Here is a 17,181-nt window from a genome sequence, read left to right as displayed (position 1 = left end):
TCTTTCCCGATCAGGTAAATGTGTACATTCTCCCCAATTTCCTATTGGTGAAATTAAAGGTATAAATGGTATCTATCAGTTCTAGGCTAAGGCTCACCTGAGACACATATCCTTAAGGTCCTAGACCACACACTTGTACCTTGCTCTAACCTACTCTGCTCTAGTTACTGTGTGTCATCCTGACTCTCCTCTAATCACTTTCAGGCATCTTATGCTGGAAGAGAAAACCTGTTACACTCATTCCAGCCTTTTTTATAATTATCATGAGCTGGTACTTCGGATTATTAATGTAACGATGAGAGTAGTTCTCTCAAGGAGCTTTGGAGCCCAGAGGCTGGTGGCTTCTGGTCTCACACACACATCCTCCTCCCCAGCTCTTATCAGTTTCAAGCCAGAGACTTATTTACCAGCATCAAAGAGGCCAGGCCAATAAATGGCTGGAACGCATGGATATCATGGTGCCCAACCCGAAAGATATCTGCCTTACCTTCAAGCTAGTCCTGAGTGACTCTGAAAAAGCCTCTCTTTCTTCTTTATTAAAATTGATCCAGGCTTCTATTGCCTCTGTTGGGTTCTGGGAACATGGAACTCCATCTGTAAAAACCAGAGGAAAGGTATGGTCAATGGCAATCTGACAATCCAAAAGGGAAATTTAGAACAAGTGGCTTTAAAAATGTGAACATCTTTGTTAGACTACCACCATGTATGTACATGTATGTGTATGAGAAATTAACATAAAATTGCCTTCTTTTTTTTGTTTTTTTTGGGCAGCATCATGTGGCATGCGGGATTTTAGTTCCCCAACCAGGGATCTAACCCGTGCCCCCTGCAGTGGAAGCGTGGAGTCCTAACCACTGGACTGCCAGGGAATTCCCCAAAATTGCCTTGTTTCTTTTTTTAAAATAAATTTATTTATTTAGTTTTGGCTGCATTCGGTCTTCATTGCTGCGCGCGGGCCTTCTCTAGTTGCGGCGAGCAGGGGCTACTCTTTGTTGCAGTGTACAGGCTTCTCATTGCAGTGGCTTCTCTTTTGCAGAGCACGGGCTCTAGGCACACAGGCTTCAGTAGTTGTGGCATGTGGGCTCTAGAGCGTAGGCTCAGTAGTTGTGGCGCATGGGCTTAGTTGCTCCACGGCATGTAGGATCTTCCCGGACCAGGGCTCGAACCTGTCTCCCCTGCATTGGCAGGCAGATTCTTAACCACTGTGCCACCAGGGAAGTCCCTGCCTTGTTTCTTTTAATCAAAATGGATGATTTGATATTCTCCTACTTGCCATGGAAGCAATTTACTAGGCTACAAAACTCACACTTGAAGTATGGTTATACCTCACTTGTGGACTCAGGATTGTTACCTAAAAATTGGCAAATCACTTGAGAAGCTTCTTATTTAGGTATCTTGACTCACTGTCAATTTACTTACGTAACTAGTCCCACAAATACATGCAAAGTACAGAATGGATGAGACCACTTATGCACAAGAGAGATTAGAATATAAATGCAGATAGCTCCTCACTACCTTTTGTGGCTAAGTGCTGCTTTTTTTTTTCTTTTCAATCCAAGATTTGTATATACTGTGAAATGTTGCTTTGTTTTCCTAGCTTCTTCATCTGGAAGGGACTCTGTCTCTGATATCAGCTACTAAATCTCAACTCACTCTCTCAGAAGGTATCTAAATTCTTATCAAGAATAATAATGTAAACTAACACCAGGAAGCCTGAGGGTACCCTTCTCCTAAACTAGAACATTCACTGAACATCATACCACTGTAGCTGGGTATGATGTTCCCCCTCTCTCAACTTACCAGAGATGATATCAGTGAGTAGACGGTGGGGCAAGTGGAGAAATTCCTCTGTGCTCTGCAGCTGGGCCAGGTGGGCCTTGGCACAGTGCTTGGCAGCAGTGTAGAGCTCAGGATCACTGTGTCGATCTGCCAGCCACATCACCTGAAGACAGTTGCCCACCTGCACTGTGCGGGCCAAAAACCGAGAACACTCCTCAAAGAGAGATGTCAGCTGATACATGTCTGACACCTCATATATTTCCTGTAGCTCCTCAGCTCGAAGTTTCACAGTCCCATGGTAGATATAATCAACCAGGAGCTGGAAAACAGACTCGCTGACATCCTGCAGCACAATTACCCGGTTGTGAGCCTCCTTCAGGTTGGAAGTGAACATGGACCGGAAGAAGCAACTCTGAGCTGAGAGGACCAATCGGTGGAGCTGAAACTCCCGGCCTTCCACTGAAATAGTGACATCAGCAAAGAGCTCTTCCTCCAAACACAGTTTCATGATGCCTTGAGCCACACGGCCTGAGTGTGACCTATCTTTGAAAGTGTAGTTCACAAAGTAGTTCTCATCCATGGATGCTCCAGGCTCCTCTGGTGATTCCATGGTAGTAGCCAACTTCTCTCTCTGCCAGTTGTCTGCAAAACATCACCACCCTGAATAACTGAAGTAATCCATAGCCACAGCCTATGAATCCAATTGTCCAATGCAGGGAGGGAGAAGGGAAAAGTGAGGGCACAGTCGGCCCAGATTAGCCTTAGTCCTGGCCCCGTTAATGACATCTCTGATGTTCTCCTTCAACCAAAGCTGGACTCACTCTCTTGCAATGACATCACATTCCTAATGAAATTAAAATTTCGTACTCTGGGGGTTTCCCTGAGAAAACAAGGAATACTCCTTTCCTTTATGTAGCAAAAGGCCTGGTATTTAGGTCAACACATGAAAGCGAGGGATTGGAGAAAGCCTATGATTTTAAAAGCCTGGGAAAAAGCCTTACTAACCAAATAACTATTAGCATAAAACTTGTGAGGCTCGGGGCAGCAGAACCTGACAAAAAGATCCCCATGTCCTTGTGGCCAGGCCCCTCTTTCCCCGCGCAGGGAATCCAGACCTTACAATCTGAGGTTTGTCCTAGGACATCTCTCAGATCCACATTTGCTCTTTTCTGAGCCTCTCGCCGGCACTTCCCCGCTCGTCCTAATGACTCCCCAAGGCTTCCTCCCAGAACTCGAGACGGAGCCCAGCCGTCCCTAGCACGGGACCCGAGGAAGCCCATCGCCACATGCAGGGCTCCCGCTCCACCTGGAGTCGCCTGGGAAAAGGCCGCTAGGGAAACCGTTCTTCTCTCCCCCTCCCCCTAGCCTTGCCCAACGGCCCTCATCAAAAGCTTAGCTCAGGGAGCGGGGGAGGTGTGTGGAATGTGGAACCCAGACTTCTCGCCCCTTCTTCTCTCACCAGTCTGGTTCCTTAGGATCCTTGCCTTCTCTCCAGCCTCTGTCACACCAAGCTAGGGCACGTTCACCTCACGGTTTCCCCACCCGCTGGTCGCTTTCTCACCTGCCTTGCCTCCTTTCATTCCGAAGCCCGGAACCCGGAACCCGGAACCCGGAACCCGGAACCCGGAACCCGGAACCTCTGCTTCCGACCCCGCGTCCGCCCGGAAGAAGATCTGTTGCACACTTCCGTTTCCGGTCCGTGCCCTTGGGGCTCCGTGTCCTATGGGTCTGCCCTCGGCTACCTGGAGTGCATCCGGGGAACATGGCGGTGGCGGCTGCAGCAGCGGCTCGGGGGTGTTGGCTGGGGCTCGTGGGGTCCGCTGCGCTGCCCAGAGGTGAGCAGTGGACAGCCGGCTGAGGCCCGGGGCAGGAACGGCTACACGCCCAGCGCAGGGAGTTCCTCAGGCCTCACCCTGCGCTTCGGTGTCTATCTTCCCATGCAGTGGCCTGGAGACCCTTGGTGCTGTTGCTGCCGGTGAGGAGGGAAAGCGCTGCGGCAGACACGCGCCGTGAGTATGTGCGGGTCCGGCCCTTCTCGGGACTACAGGCGGGGCCCCGTTCATTCCCTTTGTCAGATGTTTGCTCTTGTCCTGGGCTGCCCTCCCCTGCGTTTCTTGGCAAGTCTCTGTTTGTCCTTTGAGAGCTGACTCCAATGGTCCACTCTGCAGGCAGAATCGGGCCCTCCCTGTGGCCTTAGGCCTCTCTGTTATGGTCCTGTTACCCCTTGTCCATTTCCATGATTCCCTTTTTCTCTGATTAAACTGTCAGCTCTTTGAAAGCAGGAAACATAAACTTTGGGCCTCTGAGTCTTGTTATAATAGTAGCCCACGTTACTTGAATGCTTATTGTGTGCCAGGCACCTAGCTAAGCGATTAATGAATGATTGTAGTCTTCACAACAATCTTATGAGGTAGATAGTATTATGCTCTTCTACTGTAGAGCAGGAAATAGTCCAGAGAAGTAACTTGCCCAGGATCACAGCACTAGTAAGTGACAGAGTAGGCCTGCCTGCTGCCAAAGGCAGAGAAAACAGTTACTCTGCAGCCTATGATGTGTGGTTGCTCAGTGATTTAGTGTTGTACGAATGAGTGTACGGAGATAAGTTACAGTCAATATAAGCCAAGTGGGAGTCAGGAAACTTGACATTTCCCCCTTTCCGGGCCTCAGTTTCCTCATCTATGTCAAAAAAAAAAAAAAAAAAGGTTTCAACTACATAATCTGTGATGGCTCTTCAGCCCTGAAGTTCTTAGCTGGAGAACCTGCTGTGAGCCAGATGCTAAGGAGATAAAGAGGCGCAAAAGTTCTGATTCTCACACTTAAAGAGCTTCTAGTGTGGTAAGAGAGCTGAGACATATGCTGCTTTTAGCAGAAATGCAGGCATTGTGAAGGAAGAACCATGGAGTAGTTTTGAAAAGGGTCAGACACCCCAGCTGCAGTAATAAGGTGAGTCTTTGTGGACTGTGTAGGTGACATTTTCCCTATGTTTTCATCACTTCCTGTTCCATGGAAGAGGAAGCTTCCACTTCACCTTTCTCAAGGTTCTGCAGGGAGTCCTGACTGGGAAACAGCACCCCTTACAAGCTCAGGAGACTGAATGCAGGGCTGGCTGCTGCCTTCTACTTTCCTTTCTTAAATATGCCTTTTCGTTCCAGCCACTGTCAGACCACAGAATGACGTGGCCCACAAGCAGCTCTCAGCTTTTGGAGAGTATGTGGCTGAAATCCTGCCCAAGTATGTCCAACAAGTTCAGGTAATATTCACTACTGTTGTTCGGGTTTGGGTCAAGAAAGAACCATGTTGAGACTTCCCTGTCGGTCCAGTGGTTGGGACTCCACACTTTCGATCCCTGGTTGGGGCACTAAGATCCCACGTGCCACGTGGCACGGCCAAAAAAAAAACAACCAAAAAACAGTGAAAGAAAGAACTGTGTTCTCAGGGCACATGGGAGTGGGCAGCCTGGAATCAAACCACAGACTCCTCCATCCCAACTTGGTCTTTTTTCTCTGCCTTAAATCAGGAGACTCCAGCTGAAGTTAGCTGCTCCCTCTGTAGCTTTGTTCCTTCTCCTCTCCTGTTCCATGTCTGCAGGTGTCCTGCTTCAATGAGTTAGAGATCTGTATCCATCCTGATGGAGTCATCCCAGTGCTGACTTTCCTCAGGGATCACACCAATGCACAATTCAAATCCTTGGCTGACTTGACAGCGGTGGATATCCCCACCCGGCAGAACCGTTTTGAGGTCAGTCAGGAGACTTGAGGTTTGGAGAGTAAAGGAGGGAAAGGGGACAGAACAGTTTTAGGGTGATAGCTACCTTTGGGAACCATAGCCTCCTTAGTTTCTGTTCAGGTCAAACAATACAACACAGCAGTTAAACCAGGGCCTCAGAATCAGGCAGACTTTGAGTTTGAATTGTAGCTTTGCCATTAGTAGGCTGTGTGGCTTCAAACATTTTGTTTGATTTTTCTGAATTTAGTTTTCTTATGTGCAAAGTAAGTACAAAAGAAGCGTAAAACCACCCTATCTGATAGGGTGGTTGTGAGGATTAAATGAGATAGTACAGGTAGACTGCTAGCACACAATAAGTTCTCAATACATATAGCTATTGTTATTGTTAGTATGGTCATCTACTTTCTGCCAGATCCTGGGATTGAGAGAGACATAACACCCAATACCTGCCCTCCAGGAGTCCCCCACACTCTAGTGAGGAAGAAGGACACATAAAACAGTTTACTGTAATAACATAATTCAGGGGATGTTATAAGAACACAGGAGAGGCACTTAGCCCTGTCTAGGAGGCTTTTATGAAGGGAGAGAGAAAGTTTGTGCTGAATCTTAATGGATAACTAGGAGACCAGGAATTAGCCCAGTGAGGGAGGGCAGGTCGGGAGGCATCCAGTAGCATGAGCAAAGACAAGCATGCTGACAGGCTGAGCTATAGTGTGGCTTAGGCCTTTGCAAGGAGTTGCGAGTATAAGAGCATCTTGAGGTTTTGAACTTCGAGACAGAAGGCAGGTTCACAGGGTGGAACTTTAACCTGCCCTGTATCATCATTATTATGCTCCCACTCAGGGACTTCTGTCCCAGACCCCTCAGCCTGTGGTCCTCTTGGTCCTCCAGCTCCCTCCATTCTCCCTAGATTGTTTACAACTTGCTCTCTCTGCGTTTCAACTCCCGGATCCGTGTGAAGACCTATACAGATGAGCTGACACCAATTGAGTCTTCTGTGTCTGTGTACAAGGCAGCCAACTGGTATGAGCGGGAGGTGAGTTACTGGACGTGGTGGACCCACCTCTGGGCCGGAGTTGCAAAACTGATTGAAATTACTGGATACAGTGCAGCCCCTCACCCTGTGTTGGCTGTGATGGCTGGTTGCCTGAGTGCCTCTTTTTTCTAGATTTGGGACATGTTTGGAGTCTTTTTTGCTAACCACCCTGACCTAAGAAGGATCCTAACAGACTATGGTTTTGAGGGACATCCTTTCCGGAAAGATTTCCCCCTGTCTGGCTATGTTGAGGTAGGAGCCTTGGAACTGGGCAGCAGTCTGGGCAGGGAGGACCTGGTAGAGATCCTGGGCAGGAATTATGGCCATTGGATTGTGGTGGCTTAAGAGCATCAGTACTGGATTCCATCCTAGCTCCACTCTGACACAGTTTTCTCATCTGCAAAATAGGAACAATAATAGTACTTAACAATAGTAGATTTGCAGAAAACTAATTGATATATGTTTAAAAGGGGAGTATTGTAAATGTTCAGTTGATGTTAGCCATTATTTTAATGGTCATTTTAATGACCAAGGCAGACTTAAGGACACAGTTTGTCACCAAGATCTGAAAGTGGAGTATCTTTTTACCCTGCCCTGGATCTCTGAGAAGGCAAGACACTACATGTTCAGCCCTTAAGAATGGCCAGAGGCAAGACCAGTAACAATTGCCTATAAGAGCCTTATAAAGAATTTCAGTGCTTTACTTTACCATTGCAACATGTTGCAGGTTATTAGCAGGAAGGTGGTTTATTATATACACACACACGTGATTTTGTAGCAAAGTAACTTTTTAGAAATGTTGGGATAGTGGCAATCCAGCCCATCACTTCATACCCAAATGCTCTTGTTTTCTTAGTGTTTAGCATGGTCCCATTCCCAGCACCCAGTTGTCTTTACCTTATCCAACTGATCTTCCAATAACAAGAAAAGCCATGCCACATGTATTGCCTTGCATCTTGGCAGTGATAATGCCAAGGCCACAGGGCCTGAACTTGAGTGCTTGCCAGCTTAGGTTTATTGTTTCCAGCCACTGACTTGCTCCCTCATCATGGGCAAATGCTTACCGTCAATTTATAAGAGTGTGTTGAGGGAATTCCCTGGCGGTCCAGTGGTTAGGACTCCACACTTTCACTGCCATGGGCCCACATTCATTCCCTGGTTGGGGAACTAAGATCCTGTAAGCCGCACAGTGCAGCAAAAAAGAAAAAAAAAAAAAAAGTGTGTGGATGGGTGAGCAAAGTCAGTTCTGGTGGAAAAGGAGCTCAGAGCTCCTGATGTGGGGATGGTGGGCAGGGGGCCCTGCCTGGGTGATGGCAGGGCATGAGATAGAGGCCATTTTAGACTGTTTGGGTTGTGATCTGATGGGTAACACAGATGAGGATGGAGACTTACAGAGGCTGGGACAGGAGTCAAGGACAGAGAAGTAAAGGGGCTGAGGAAGGCTTTGGGAAAGTGGGCCTTTAGTGGCTGCAGCAAGGTCTTCCTTAGCGCTCAAGCCTGCCTTTTTCTTCTGCAGTTACGCTATGACGATGAGGTGAAGCGGGTGGTGGCCGAGCCGGTGGAGTTGGCCCAAGAGTTCCGCAGGTTTGATCTGAACAGCCCCTGGGAGACTTTCCCTTCCTATCGCCAGCCCCCTGAGAGTCTCAGGCTTGAAGCTGGAGACAAGAACCCCGAAACCAAGTAGTTTCAGGGAAGGCATGTGTATCCTAGAAAGCTCCATATGTATCATTGAGTGTCCTTGTAAATAAAATCTTACTTAGATTCACCACTTCCTGTGTGCTTTTTGTGATACACGGGCCTCTCACTGTTGTGGCCTCTCCCGTTGCGGAGCACAGGCTCCAGACGCACAGGCTCAGCGGCCATGGCTCACGGGCCCAGCTGCTCCGCGGCATGTGTGATCTTCCTGGACCGGGGCACGAACCCGTGTCCCCTGAATCGGCAGGCGGACTCTCAACCACTGCGCCACCAGGGAAGCCCTGGATATACTTCTGAGAGAGAGATTCTGGAGCTGAAATTGAAAGTTCTCACAATCCACAGGGCTCAGGATGGGTGTGGCAGGGCCTCTCCTGAGAATTGGAGGGGTCTCAACAACTGCTGGAGAAAGCCCCTTGTCACAGCATACTGTCTGGCGGCAGCTGATGGATCCAGGGGCCTGGGTGGAAATAGGGCAACCTCCACCCACCCTCATCCTCATCCTATGCAAACAATCACAGGGTTCCATGGGCCAACAGTCGGAGCCAAGAAGAGCTTCAGCTCATTTTGAACCCTGTGTCCTGCTCCCTGCAAGCTGACAGCCCATCATGCTTGGGCTAAGGGAATCTTCCTGCACTCTGGCCTGAGCTGAGAATGCTATAAGCAAGCAGAGGGGGTCCCAGTCTGGGGCAAAAGACAATCAGGAGCTGCAGATCTGTCTGCCAGGAAGCAGCACTCTGCACCCGGCCAGTGTGCAGTCTGTTCAGCCCCTGGCTGCGTGCCTGAGGTGGAAGTGTTTCTCTGCCTGTCAGTGGGCCACTCAGCCAGCACACCGGGCAGTTGGAAGACCAGGCTTTGCAGCTGTTGCTCTTGGCTACTGAGGGGCTCCCTGGAGGCTGGGCCGGACTGGGCTGGGCTGGACTGGGTGTCAGGGGCTGGACTCAGCTGCAGAATGTTTTGGGGGTGACGACAGATAGTAGTGTAACTGCCTGGGCTCTTGCCTACCTTTTTTTTTTTTTTTTTTTAATTAAAAAAAAATTATTTATTTTTGGCTGTGTTGGGTCTTCATTGCTGTGCGCGGGCCTTCTCTAGTTGTGGCATGCGGGCTTTCTCCAGTTGCAACGCGCGGGCTTTCTCTACTTGTGGCAAGCGGGGGCTACTCTTTGTTGCGGTGCGCGGGCTTATTGCAGTGGCTTCTCTTGTTGTGGAGCATGGGCTCTAGGCGTGTGGGCTTCGGTAGTTATGGCATGTGGGCTCAGTAGTTGTGGTGCACGGGCTTAGTTGCTCCACGGCATGTGGGATTTTCCCAGACCAGGGCCCAAACCTGTGTCCCCTGCATTGGCAGGCGGATTCTTAACCACTGTGCCACCAGGGAAGCCCCCCTCTCGCCTACCTTTTCGGAGGGCTAAGTCAGAGCTGTTAGCTACCAAACACCTTCTTCCTATTAACTAAGCATCCCGCCCATCTGGGCAGGAATAAGCTAAGGGCCTGACAAGCCAGGAGCCAGGCTCTTACTGCCAACAACCACAGATTCCACATTTCTGTGGGATGGAAAGAGCCCCTAGGAAGCCAGAGCCAGCCCCTCCCTGTTAAGCACGGAAGAATGACACGCAAAGCAGGGAACGGCTGGAGCCTGCAGTGGAAAGTTGGAGCCCTGGTGTGTGGCAGGCGGACAGAGGTGCAGAGAACAGCCGGGGAGAATAAGACTCAGAGGACGTGCTGGGCCACGGCTGGGACGATGCAGTTCCTGGTTTGGTTAATGGTAGCCATTTGCTTCCTCCCTGGGGTGACTACAACGCAGCACCGTGCAGGTACCGGGGCCTTAGGGTGGGGTGGACAGGAGCCAAGGAAGGCTGCTGGCTGACAGCAGTTACACTTGGTCCTATCTGAGCCTAGCAGGGCTTAGGAACTGAGGGCATGACGGGTAGCAGGCTGACCTGTGCTGTGGGGTGGGGGAGGAAAGGTGTGGGCCCAACCCAGAACCAGAAAGGTCTGGGTGAAGTGAGGGGAGATAGCCCTAGGTTCTCTCAATGGGCCTGGGGCTTATTCTGGCTGGTGTGCAAAGGAGAACTTTTTAACTGCCCTGGGCTTAGAGGACAATCATTCCAAGGGTTAGGCAGCACCCCAGAAGAGGGGTGAAGGAAGCTGCAACAGACATCCTGCCTTGCCTGGCCTCCCTGCTTTGCACACGGTCACTTACCGAGGAGCAGGAAAGAAATAGGTTCTTCTCAAAGGGGTCCTCGACCTCTGGGGAGGGTCACTGGCACTGTTTCAGGTCACGCTGTCCCTAGATGATTACAGGGAGGGGAAATGGGAAGTGAAGTGTCTTGTGACCCACTGGCCTGGAGCTCTTGGCCAAGTGAACTGCAGAAGTTCAAGGAGTCGTCCTGGACGTTTGCCAAGACAGTATCTGGGTTTGGGATGATACTTTTGGGATCACAAGACCTATGCCTTGTGAATGAGAGAGTGAATGTCAATGTGCATATGTGTGTAGGGGGAGGTGGACATGGGACAGCATTCCTGTTCTTTTGTAGATAGAAGAACCTCTAGGCACCCCTACCAGGCAGCTTGAAGGGACTCCTGGGAGGCTGGGGTGTTCAGGGTGGAGCTTGGCAGGGCCCTGACTCCTTTCTGCTGCCCCAGGGCAGCCCATGGACAGCACCAACGTGGGAGGTGGCCTGCAGGAGCCAGAGGCCCCGGAAGTGATGTTTGAGGTCTTTCCACCAGCCTGGGACGTGGGGGTGGGAGTGTCCAGATGCCCCTAAGCTCAGGGTTGGGAAGGGGGATGCCTCAAGCTGGGGCTGCTGGGGGTGGGGAGCCAACCCAGCATGGGTCCTACTGCCTGCTTATGCCCCCCCCCCGGCCCCGCTCCCTAGGCCCCAGCCCACCCCTTACACAGCTCCCCTTGCAGCTGCTCTGGTCTGGGCTGGAGCTGGATATCATGGGGCAGCTGCACATCCAGGATGAGGAACTGGCATCCACACGTCCAGGCCGCCGGCTCAGTCTCCTCCTGCAGCACCATGTGCCCAGTGACTTGGAGGGTGCTGAGCAGCGGCTGCAGCAGTTCCAGGACCTGCGGAAGGGACCCCCTCTTAGCCCTTGGGACTTTGAACATCTGCTCCTCACAGGCCTGTCCTGTGTCTACCGGCTCCCTGTGGCTAGTGAGGCTCAGGAGAGAGGTCGCTGGGCCCAGGTCTTCGCCCTCCTGGCACAGGAAACACTCTGGGACCTGTGCAAGGGCTTCTGCCCCCAGGGCAAGCCCCCTTCTCTGGGGCCCTCGGCCTCTACCCTTGACCCCTTCCCCTAACCCTCCCCTTCTGCCTGTCATTCCCACCCCAGCCCCCTCCACCCTGCCCCCTACCTGAGCCAGACCCATCTTGGCCAGGGGCCTCCATCTGGCACCTGGTTCTTTCCACTGTGTTCGGGCCTCTGGGCTCAGCTTGTACCCCATACCCCAGCTTACCCCTCCCCCATCTTCTTCCCTGGGCCCAGGCTCTGGGTCCCAGGCAGCAGGCACAGACCTAAGGGCAGGACTTGCAGGCAGTGTGGGCCGGAGGGGGGGGGGCGGGGGGTGTAGGGGTCAGGGTTGAGAAGTGTGTCTAAGAGATGCTGAAAGGGAAGCTCCCAAGTAAGGCCAGGTCAGACCCTCCAACTCCTACCCTGGCAGTCCCATGAGAGGCAGAATCTACAGGAAACCTGTAAGTGCTCAGTGCCCAGTCCTAATGTAGACACCTCTTTTAAACCCAACCAAGGCTCTGGGGGTCCCTAAGCCTCCAAGTACCCCATGTGGGCTAGGAGAATAGACTGGACATTTTTAGGTCAGTCTGTTGGAGGAATAGAGGGAAGCAGGTGGAGGAACATTATCTTCTGGGGAGCAGGGAAGTGAGAAGTGTTTTTTGGTCCATATCGACAAGGCTCAGAGGAGGGAGTAAGGCTGGAAGGGGACTGAGGCTGGCTGGTGTAGTCCTGATCCTGTGTAGCTCATCCCATAAAATGTTCTGTTCTAGCCTCCTGCAGCCCGGTGTCCTTCTGTTGTCAGAGTAAGTTGTTTAACCCGTGCCTTGAGCAAACCACCCTCCCCATCCCAGGAGGGCAGGAATCGGGGCAACCAGGTATCAGCTGCTTGTCCCATGCGCACACCCTACTGGGAAAAGGAATGTACCGTTTCCTTGAATCCCGTAGCCCCAGTGAGGCAGTGGGGTGAAGTCCCTTGTCACAAAAAAGAACCAGATGGGCCCTAAAAGTAACGTCGTAGGTCAATGGGGAGGAATTACAGGGACTGACTGGAAAGGGACATAAATGGGAGGCCCAAAACGGGGTTAGGCAAGTAGGGTTCAATCAAATTCCCACCTCCTCGCCCTCCCAAGGCCTGACTGAATGCTGCCCTATGCCCTCCGACCCCCACCCGGGGACAGCTGTAGTCAGTCCCTCCCGCCCCGCCCGAGACAAAAGCGTCGCAGTCAAGACAAAGCGCAGGACCCCGGCAGACAGGCGCCGGCGCAGGCCCACTTTATTCGCAGAGTCCAGCCACGCTGGGCGGGCCGTCATGCTCGCGCCGGCGGGACATTCGGGCCGCGGTCCCGGCTTGGCATGCACGCCCCGGGCCGCCCGGGGCTCCTCTCCGGGTCGTGGTTCAGAGCTCCGGAGGCCCGAGGCCGGGCGGGCCGGCGGGGATAAGGTCGGGGTACACCAGGAAGCCGGAGAAGGTGATGTACTTGCCATGGTTGCTGTAGGCGCCATAGCCGTCGTGGTCGTGGCTGAGCAGCCAGACGGCGTCGCCGCGCCGTAGTGCCAGCATCACGCTCTGGCTCTGCATCTCGCGACGCCGCGATGCGCCGTCGTCGTAAATCATGGCCTGCACCTCGTCGCGGTTCTTCATCAGCTTCACCGACAGCGTCTTGCGCGGCAGCTTGCCCAGAGTGAAGGAGAAGAAGTAGGCGCCGGGCAGGCGGCAGCGGAACACGCCAGCCGCCGCGTCGAAGTCGCCGCCGATGTTGACGAGCTCAGTGTCGAAGGCTAGGGGCCGGTGCCGCGGCCCCGGGCCCGCGTCCGAGCCCACCAGGCTGCGCGTGCGCGCCGCCGAGAAGGCCGAGCGCGGCTCCGGGGGCGCGGGCGGCCCGCGCGCAGGCGCGTCGGCGTCGGCGTACACCAGGTAGCCGCTGAAGGTGGCGCCGGGTGCCCCGAGCGCGTACTGCTGGGCGCCGTGCAGCCGCAGCCACACCGTGTCGCCGTAGTTGAGCTGAAGCATGGCGCTCTGGCTGGCGGTGTGCCGCGTGGCGGGCCGCCGCTCCTCGTCGAAGGCCAGTGCCTGCACCTCGTCGCGGTTTCGCACCAGCATCACCGACAGGCTCTTGTGCGGGGCCTTGCCAGCCGTGAAGGAGAAGAAGTAGGCGCCGGGCACGCGGCAGCGGAACTGACCGGTGCCCGCGTCGAAGTCGCCCCCGATGTTCACGTACACCTTGTCGAAGGTCACCGCCATCTCCGACGTGCCCTCCAGGGGGGTGATGCGTGCTGCCGAGAAGGCTGAGCGCAGCTCTGTCGAGCCCGGAGCCGGGCCCAGGGCCCAGCAGGCAGCCGGGCCTAGCAGGCCCAGCAGGAGCGGCAGCATGGCGCCTGGGAGGGGAGGCACGAAGGGAAGGAGACAAGCGTTGGGCAGGGGCGGCCTGGAGACGGGTTCCCTTCACAGACCCGCCCTTGACCCACAACTAGGACTCCTAGTTTCCTACACACTTGGACTAGGTCAGTGGTTCTTAAAACTTCATGGGGCCTCAGTGTCACCTGGAGACCCTGTTAAAGCACACATTGTTGGCTCCCACCCCCACCTTATCTAGTATGAGGCCCGAGAATTTGCATTTCTAACAAGTTCCCAGGTAATGCAGAGATGTTGCTAGCCTAGGGACCACACTTTGGGGACCATTAGATTAGGCCAGTTTTGGTTTTTGTTTTTTTTTTTCTCTCTTCTTTTTTTGTACCCACCGAACTCCTTTTTCAAGTGAAAGCTCACAGACATATACCATAGATGCAAGCAGAAATGCTCTGGTCAGAGGGTCCTATAGCCCTGTCTTCTGGGCTTACACATCCCCTCCTCCTTGACACCCAGGGGCCCTGGAAACGCAGAAGGTGGTCAGGGGGTCTCTGAGTTTCCTTCAGCCTCCGATTTGCTGCATTTTCCTGTGTCTATTATATGGTCCTTACTTAGCCTGCCCCTCTCTCAGGCACTGGCTCTCTATACTGATATCCTCCACGATGGCTGCTGGTTAAGCCCCCATTTTGGCAGGAAAGGAAATAGCCGCTCCCTGACCCATTTCCTGGCCTCTGACCCAGTCAAGGGTCAGCTCCCACAATGGACCTCTGGACTCTCCAGGGGCCCTTCTTGCACTAAAGAGGCCAGAACAGATGGGCTTTGAGGTAGTTCCCTCCCCCTGCAAAATCAGAGTAAGAGAAAGAGGCTCCTTCCTCTGGGCTTGGGGGCTGGTCACTGAGGGGAAAGAGAGAGCCAGGGGCTGCTGGGGATAGAGTGGGAGAGCAACAATTCCAGCACGGCTTTGGCAAGTCTGTGAGGTCAGCACCTTGGTTCCTCAGTAGTAGTGGTGGAGTGGAGAGGACTGACAGCTAAACCTGGGCCCAGGTCCTGGCTCTACCCGTTACAGGCTGTGAAACCTTAGGCAAGTTCCTTAATTTCTCTGGGCATGGCTCCCTCTGTGTAATCGCGGGGGAGACCTGCCTCACAAGCTTACTGTGAGGATGCTCTGAGAAGGCAGCTGTGAACACCTTTGTCGGATGGCAGTGCAGTCAATTTTTTGAGAAAATCGATCAATCAAGATCTTTTTTTTTTAATTAAATTTTTAATTTTATATTGGAGTATAATTGACGATCAAGTTCTTGACATAAGGGGTTAGGGTTCAGTAACTCCTTGGAAACTTGGTAAAGGCACTACTTAATTCAGAGGACTAACTCTCCAAGGGTAGAATTACATAATGCTTCCTAGTAGGGCATAGGCTTTGGGGATTGAATACCCTGAGGACCTGAAGTGGAGGTAAAGCAGAAAAGAAAATACGCTGGTAACAGCCTACCTAGGCCGTGGGCCTCTATGGGAAATGCCCGGGGAGTGTGTGTATCTTTGTGTCTCTTAGAGACACCAGGGACCTGCCAAGAAGGGTAGCCAGATGCAGCTGTGATGTGCTGCACACAAGGACGTTCACCTGAGGGTAGGTGGGTGCTGGAGTCCAACCCACATTCTACTTGCCCAACTGTGTGGAATTGCTGCCCCTGGGGGAAAGTGTGCCTTTTTCTAATTCTTATAGTAAGACCCCCAAGTCCCTAGCCCAGCTGAACACTCTCTCCTTACACAGGAAGTACCTTTTCTCATTCTTTTTTTTTTTTTTTTTTTTTTTTTTTGCGGTACGCGGGCCTCTCACTGTTGTGGCCTCTCCCGTTGCGGAGCACAGGCTCCCGACGCGCAGGCTCAGCGGCCACGGGTCATGAGCCCAGCCGCTCCGCGGCCTGTGGGATCTTCCCAGACCGGGGCACGAACCTGTGTCCCCTGCATCAGCAGGCGGACTCTCAACCACTGCGCCACCAGGGAAGCCCCCTTTTCTCATTCTTACAAAGGTGCCCCACGGGCTAGCCAGTACCCTTGGTGAGGGCAGGGGCAGGGAGGCGGGGCATGTGCAGTAGTGAAGATTGCACCTCACAGCATTCAGTGCGGTCCCTTTCACAGAGCTCTTTGGACATGTGTCACAGCCAACCTGCGAGACAGGTGGGCCCTCTCCCGTTTTATAGGGGAGAAAGCCAAGGCCCAAAAAGGGGAAGCATTTTGGCCCAAGGCCACTCATGGAGCACTGAGGCAAGCCTTGAGGTCTTTTGACTCCAAATTCAGTGTGCGTTCCTCTCCACCACCTTTTCATTCTAAACACAGCTATTTCCAGCCAACCTGTCATCTGCCTCAGTTTCACTTTTCGCAGAAATTGAAGTGGAATGAGTCTTGGGATCTAGGGTGAAGGGGAAAGAAAGCAAAACCAACCAAAAAAATATTCTTAACGTTTTTGTCTTCTGGGAACATCTCAACTCTTCCTGACACTGCTGCTCTTCTAGCAGGTCTTGCCCCAGGAGCACCTGCCCACTCGACCCTCAGTAATCTTTCTGCCAAGCCTGGTGCACCCTGCCAGTGCCAGAGGGTCCTCCTGTGTGTCCAGTACCCATTTCACCTACCACTGCCCATTTCTCAGATCTGTGGGTCCCCATCCTTCCCTAAACCCCCTTCCCAGAGCAGGTCAGAGGTAGCGGGTGTCAGGTGGGCATCACAGCTCCAGGGAAGGAAATGGCTGTTCCTAGCTCCATCCAGGTGAGGCTCAAAATAATCATCCTCAAAGAGAAAAAACTAGGACACAGTGCGCTGGACAGACCCAGAACCCTGGAACCGAGGGTGGAGGTGCAGCCATGTCAAGCCAAGGGGATTCTAGAGACCCCTCCCTACCACACCTCAATTGCCAATCACCCCCTCCCTCAAGCTCTGCCCAAACCTCCTTACCCACTTACCTTGAAAACCCCTCAGGCTCCCAAGAAGATAAGTCCCCCTTTCACAGATGAAGCCAATTAATCTTTTCTCATGAAAAAAAAAAAAAAACCTCGGAAAACGGCACCCCAGACTCTCCCCCAGACCTTCCTTTATCCATCCCTTCAGAGTAAAAGCCCTTGAGCCTCTTTCATGAAAAAAAGCTCCCAGGTCCTCCTTTCAGGGAAGAAAGACCCAATTCCCCAGCCCCCCCCCCCCTTCCAGTCAAGGAGAAAGCCTGGCTCCCCGCGCCCCAGAGTAGCCCTCACCTGGCTGGGGGCGGCGGTCGGTCGGCTTCTCTCCGAGCCCGCGATCCGGCTCCGGGCTCCGGGCTCTGGGCTCCGGGCGGGCGCCGGCTGCGCACTGACCGCCCGCGCTGCGGCGGGGCCCGGCC

The 17,181-nt window shown here is 53.0% G+C and overlaps 4 protein-coding genes across 6 annotated transcripts in view; 2 read left to right on the top strand and 2 right to left on the bottom strand.

Annotated features, from left to right (window-relative positions):
• Positions 1 to 3,543, bottom strand: part of KBTBD4 (kelch repeat and BTB domain containing 4) — a 5,121-nt gene extending 1,578 nt beyond the window's left edge. The window contains exons 1-5 of one of the 3 annotated variants that reach the window (XM_007455723.1): positions 3,408 to 3,543; positions 3,341 to 3,376; positions 1,801 to 2,421; positions 488 to 594; positions 1 to 41 (exon numbers count right to left, since the gene is read on the bottom strand). The exon at positions 1 to 41 is cut by the window's left edge and continues 1,578 nt beyond it. In XM_007455723.1, coding sequence (XP_007455785.1) covers positions 1 to 41; positions 488 to 594; positions 1,801 to 2,421; positions 3,341 to 3,376; positions 3,408 to 3,543 — 941 coding nt within the window. Of the gene's footprint in view, positions 42 to 487; positions 595 to 1,800; positions 2,462 to 3,238; positions 3,377 to 3,407 lie in introns of those variants that run through there. The other 2 variants (XM_007455724.1, XM_007455725.1) reach the window with 2 other exon arrangements.
• NDUFS3 (NADH:ubiquinone oxidoreductase core subunit S3) lies at positions 3,453 to 8,315 on the top strand. Its single transcript, XM_007455726.1, has 7 exons — positions 3,453 to 3,614; positions 3,723 to 3,788; positions 4,932 to 5,029; positions 5,368 to 5,517; positions 6,416 to 6,541; positions 6,674 to 6,793; positions 8,058 to 8,315. The coding sequence occupies exons 1-7, from the start codon at positions 3,542 to 3,544 to the stop codon at positions 8,223 to 8,225; spliced, it is 801 nt and encodes a 266-aa protein (XP_007455788.1). The 5' UTR covers positions 3,453 to 3,541; the 3' UTR covers positions 8,226 to 8,315.
• A 1,521-nt stretch (positions 8,316 to 9,836) lies between these two features.
• Positions 9,837 to 11,540, top strand: FAM180B (family with sequence similarity 180 member B). Its single transcript, XM_007455825.1, has 3 exons — positions 9,837 to 10,044; positions 10,877 to 10,947; positions 11,145 to 11,540. Exons 1-3 carry the CDS (start codon positions 9,837 to 9,839, stop codon positions 11,538 to 11,540), a joined length of 675 nt encoding a protein of 224 aa, XP_007455887.1.
• A 1,175-nt stretch (positions 11,541 to 12,715) lies between these two features.
• C1QTNF4 (C1q and TNF related 4) lies at positions 12,716 to 17,172 on the bottom strand. Its single transcript, XM_007455722.1, has 2 exons — positions 17,057 to 17,172; positions 12,716 to 13,846 (listed from the first exon to the last, which is right to left on the bottom strand). Exon 2 carries the CDS (start codon positions 13,839 to 13,841, stop codon positions 12,867 to 12,869), a length of 975 nt encoding a protein of 324 aa, XP_007455784.1. The 5' UTR covers positions 13,842 to 13,846; positions 17,057 to 17,172; the 3' UTR covers positions 12,716 to 12,866.
• Between the last annotated feature and the right edge of the window lie 9 nt (positions 17,173 to 17,181).

Source organism: Lipotes vexillifer, unplaced genomic scaffold (assembly GCF_000442215.2).
Source record: "Lipotes vexillifer unplaced genomic scaffold, Lipotes_vexillifer_v1.1 scaffold977, whole genome shotgun sequence".
In the NCBI taxonomy this organism is placed as follows: domain Eukaryota; kingdom Metazoa; phylum Chordata; class Mammalia; order Artiodactyla; family Lipotidae; genus Lipotes; species Lipotes vexillifer.
This window is presented reverse-complemented; position numbering and strand designations above follow the sequence as displayed.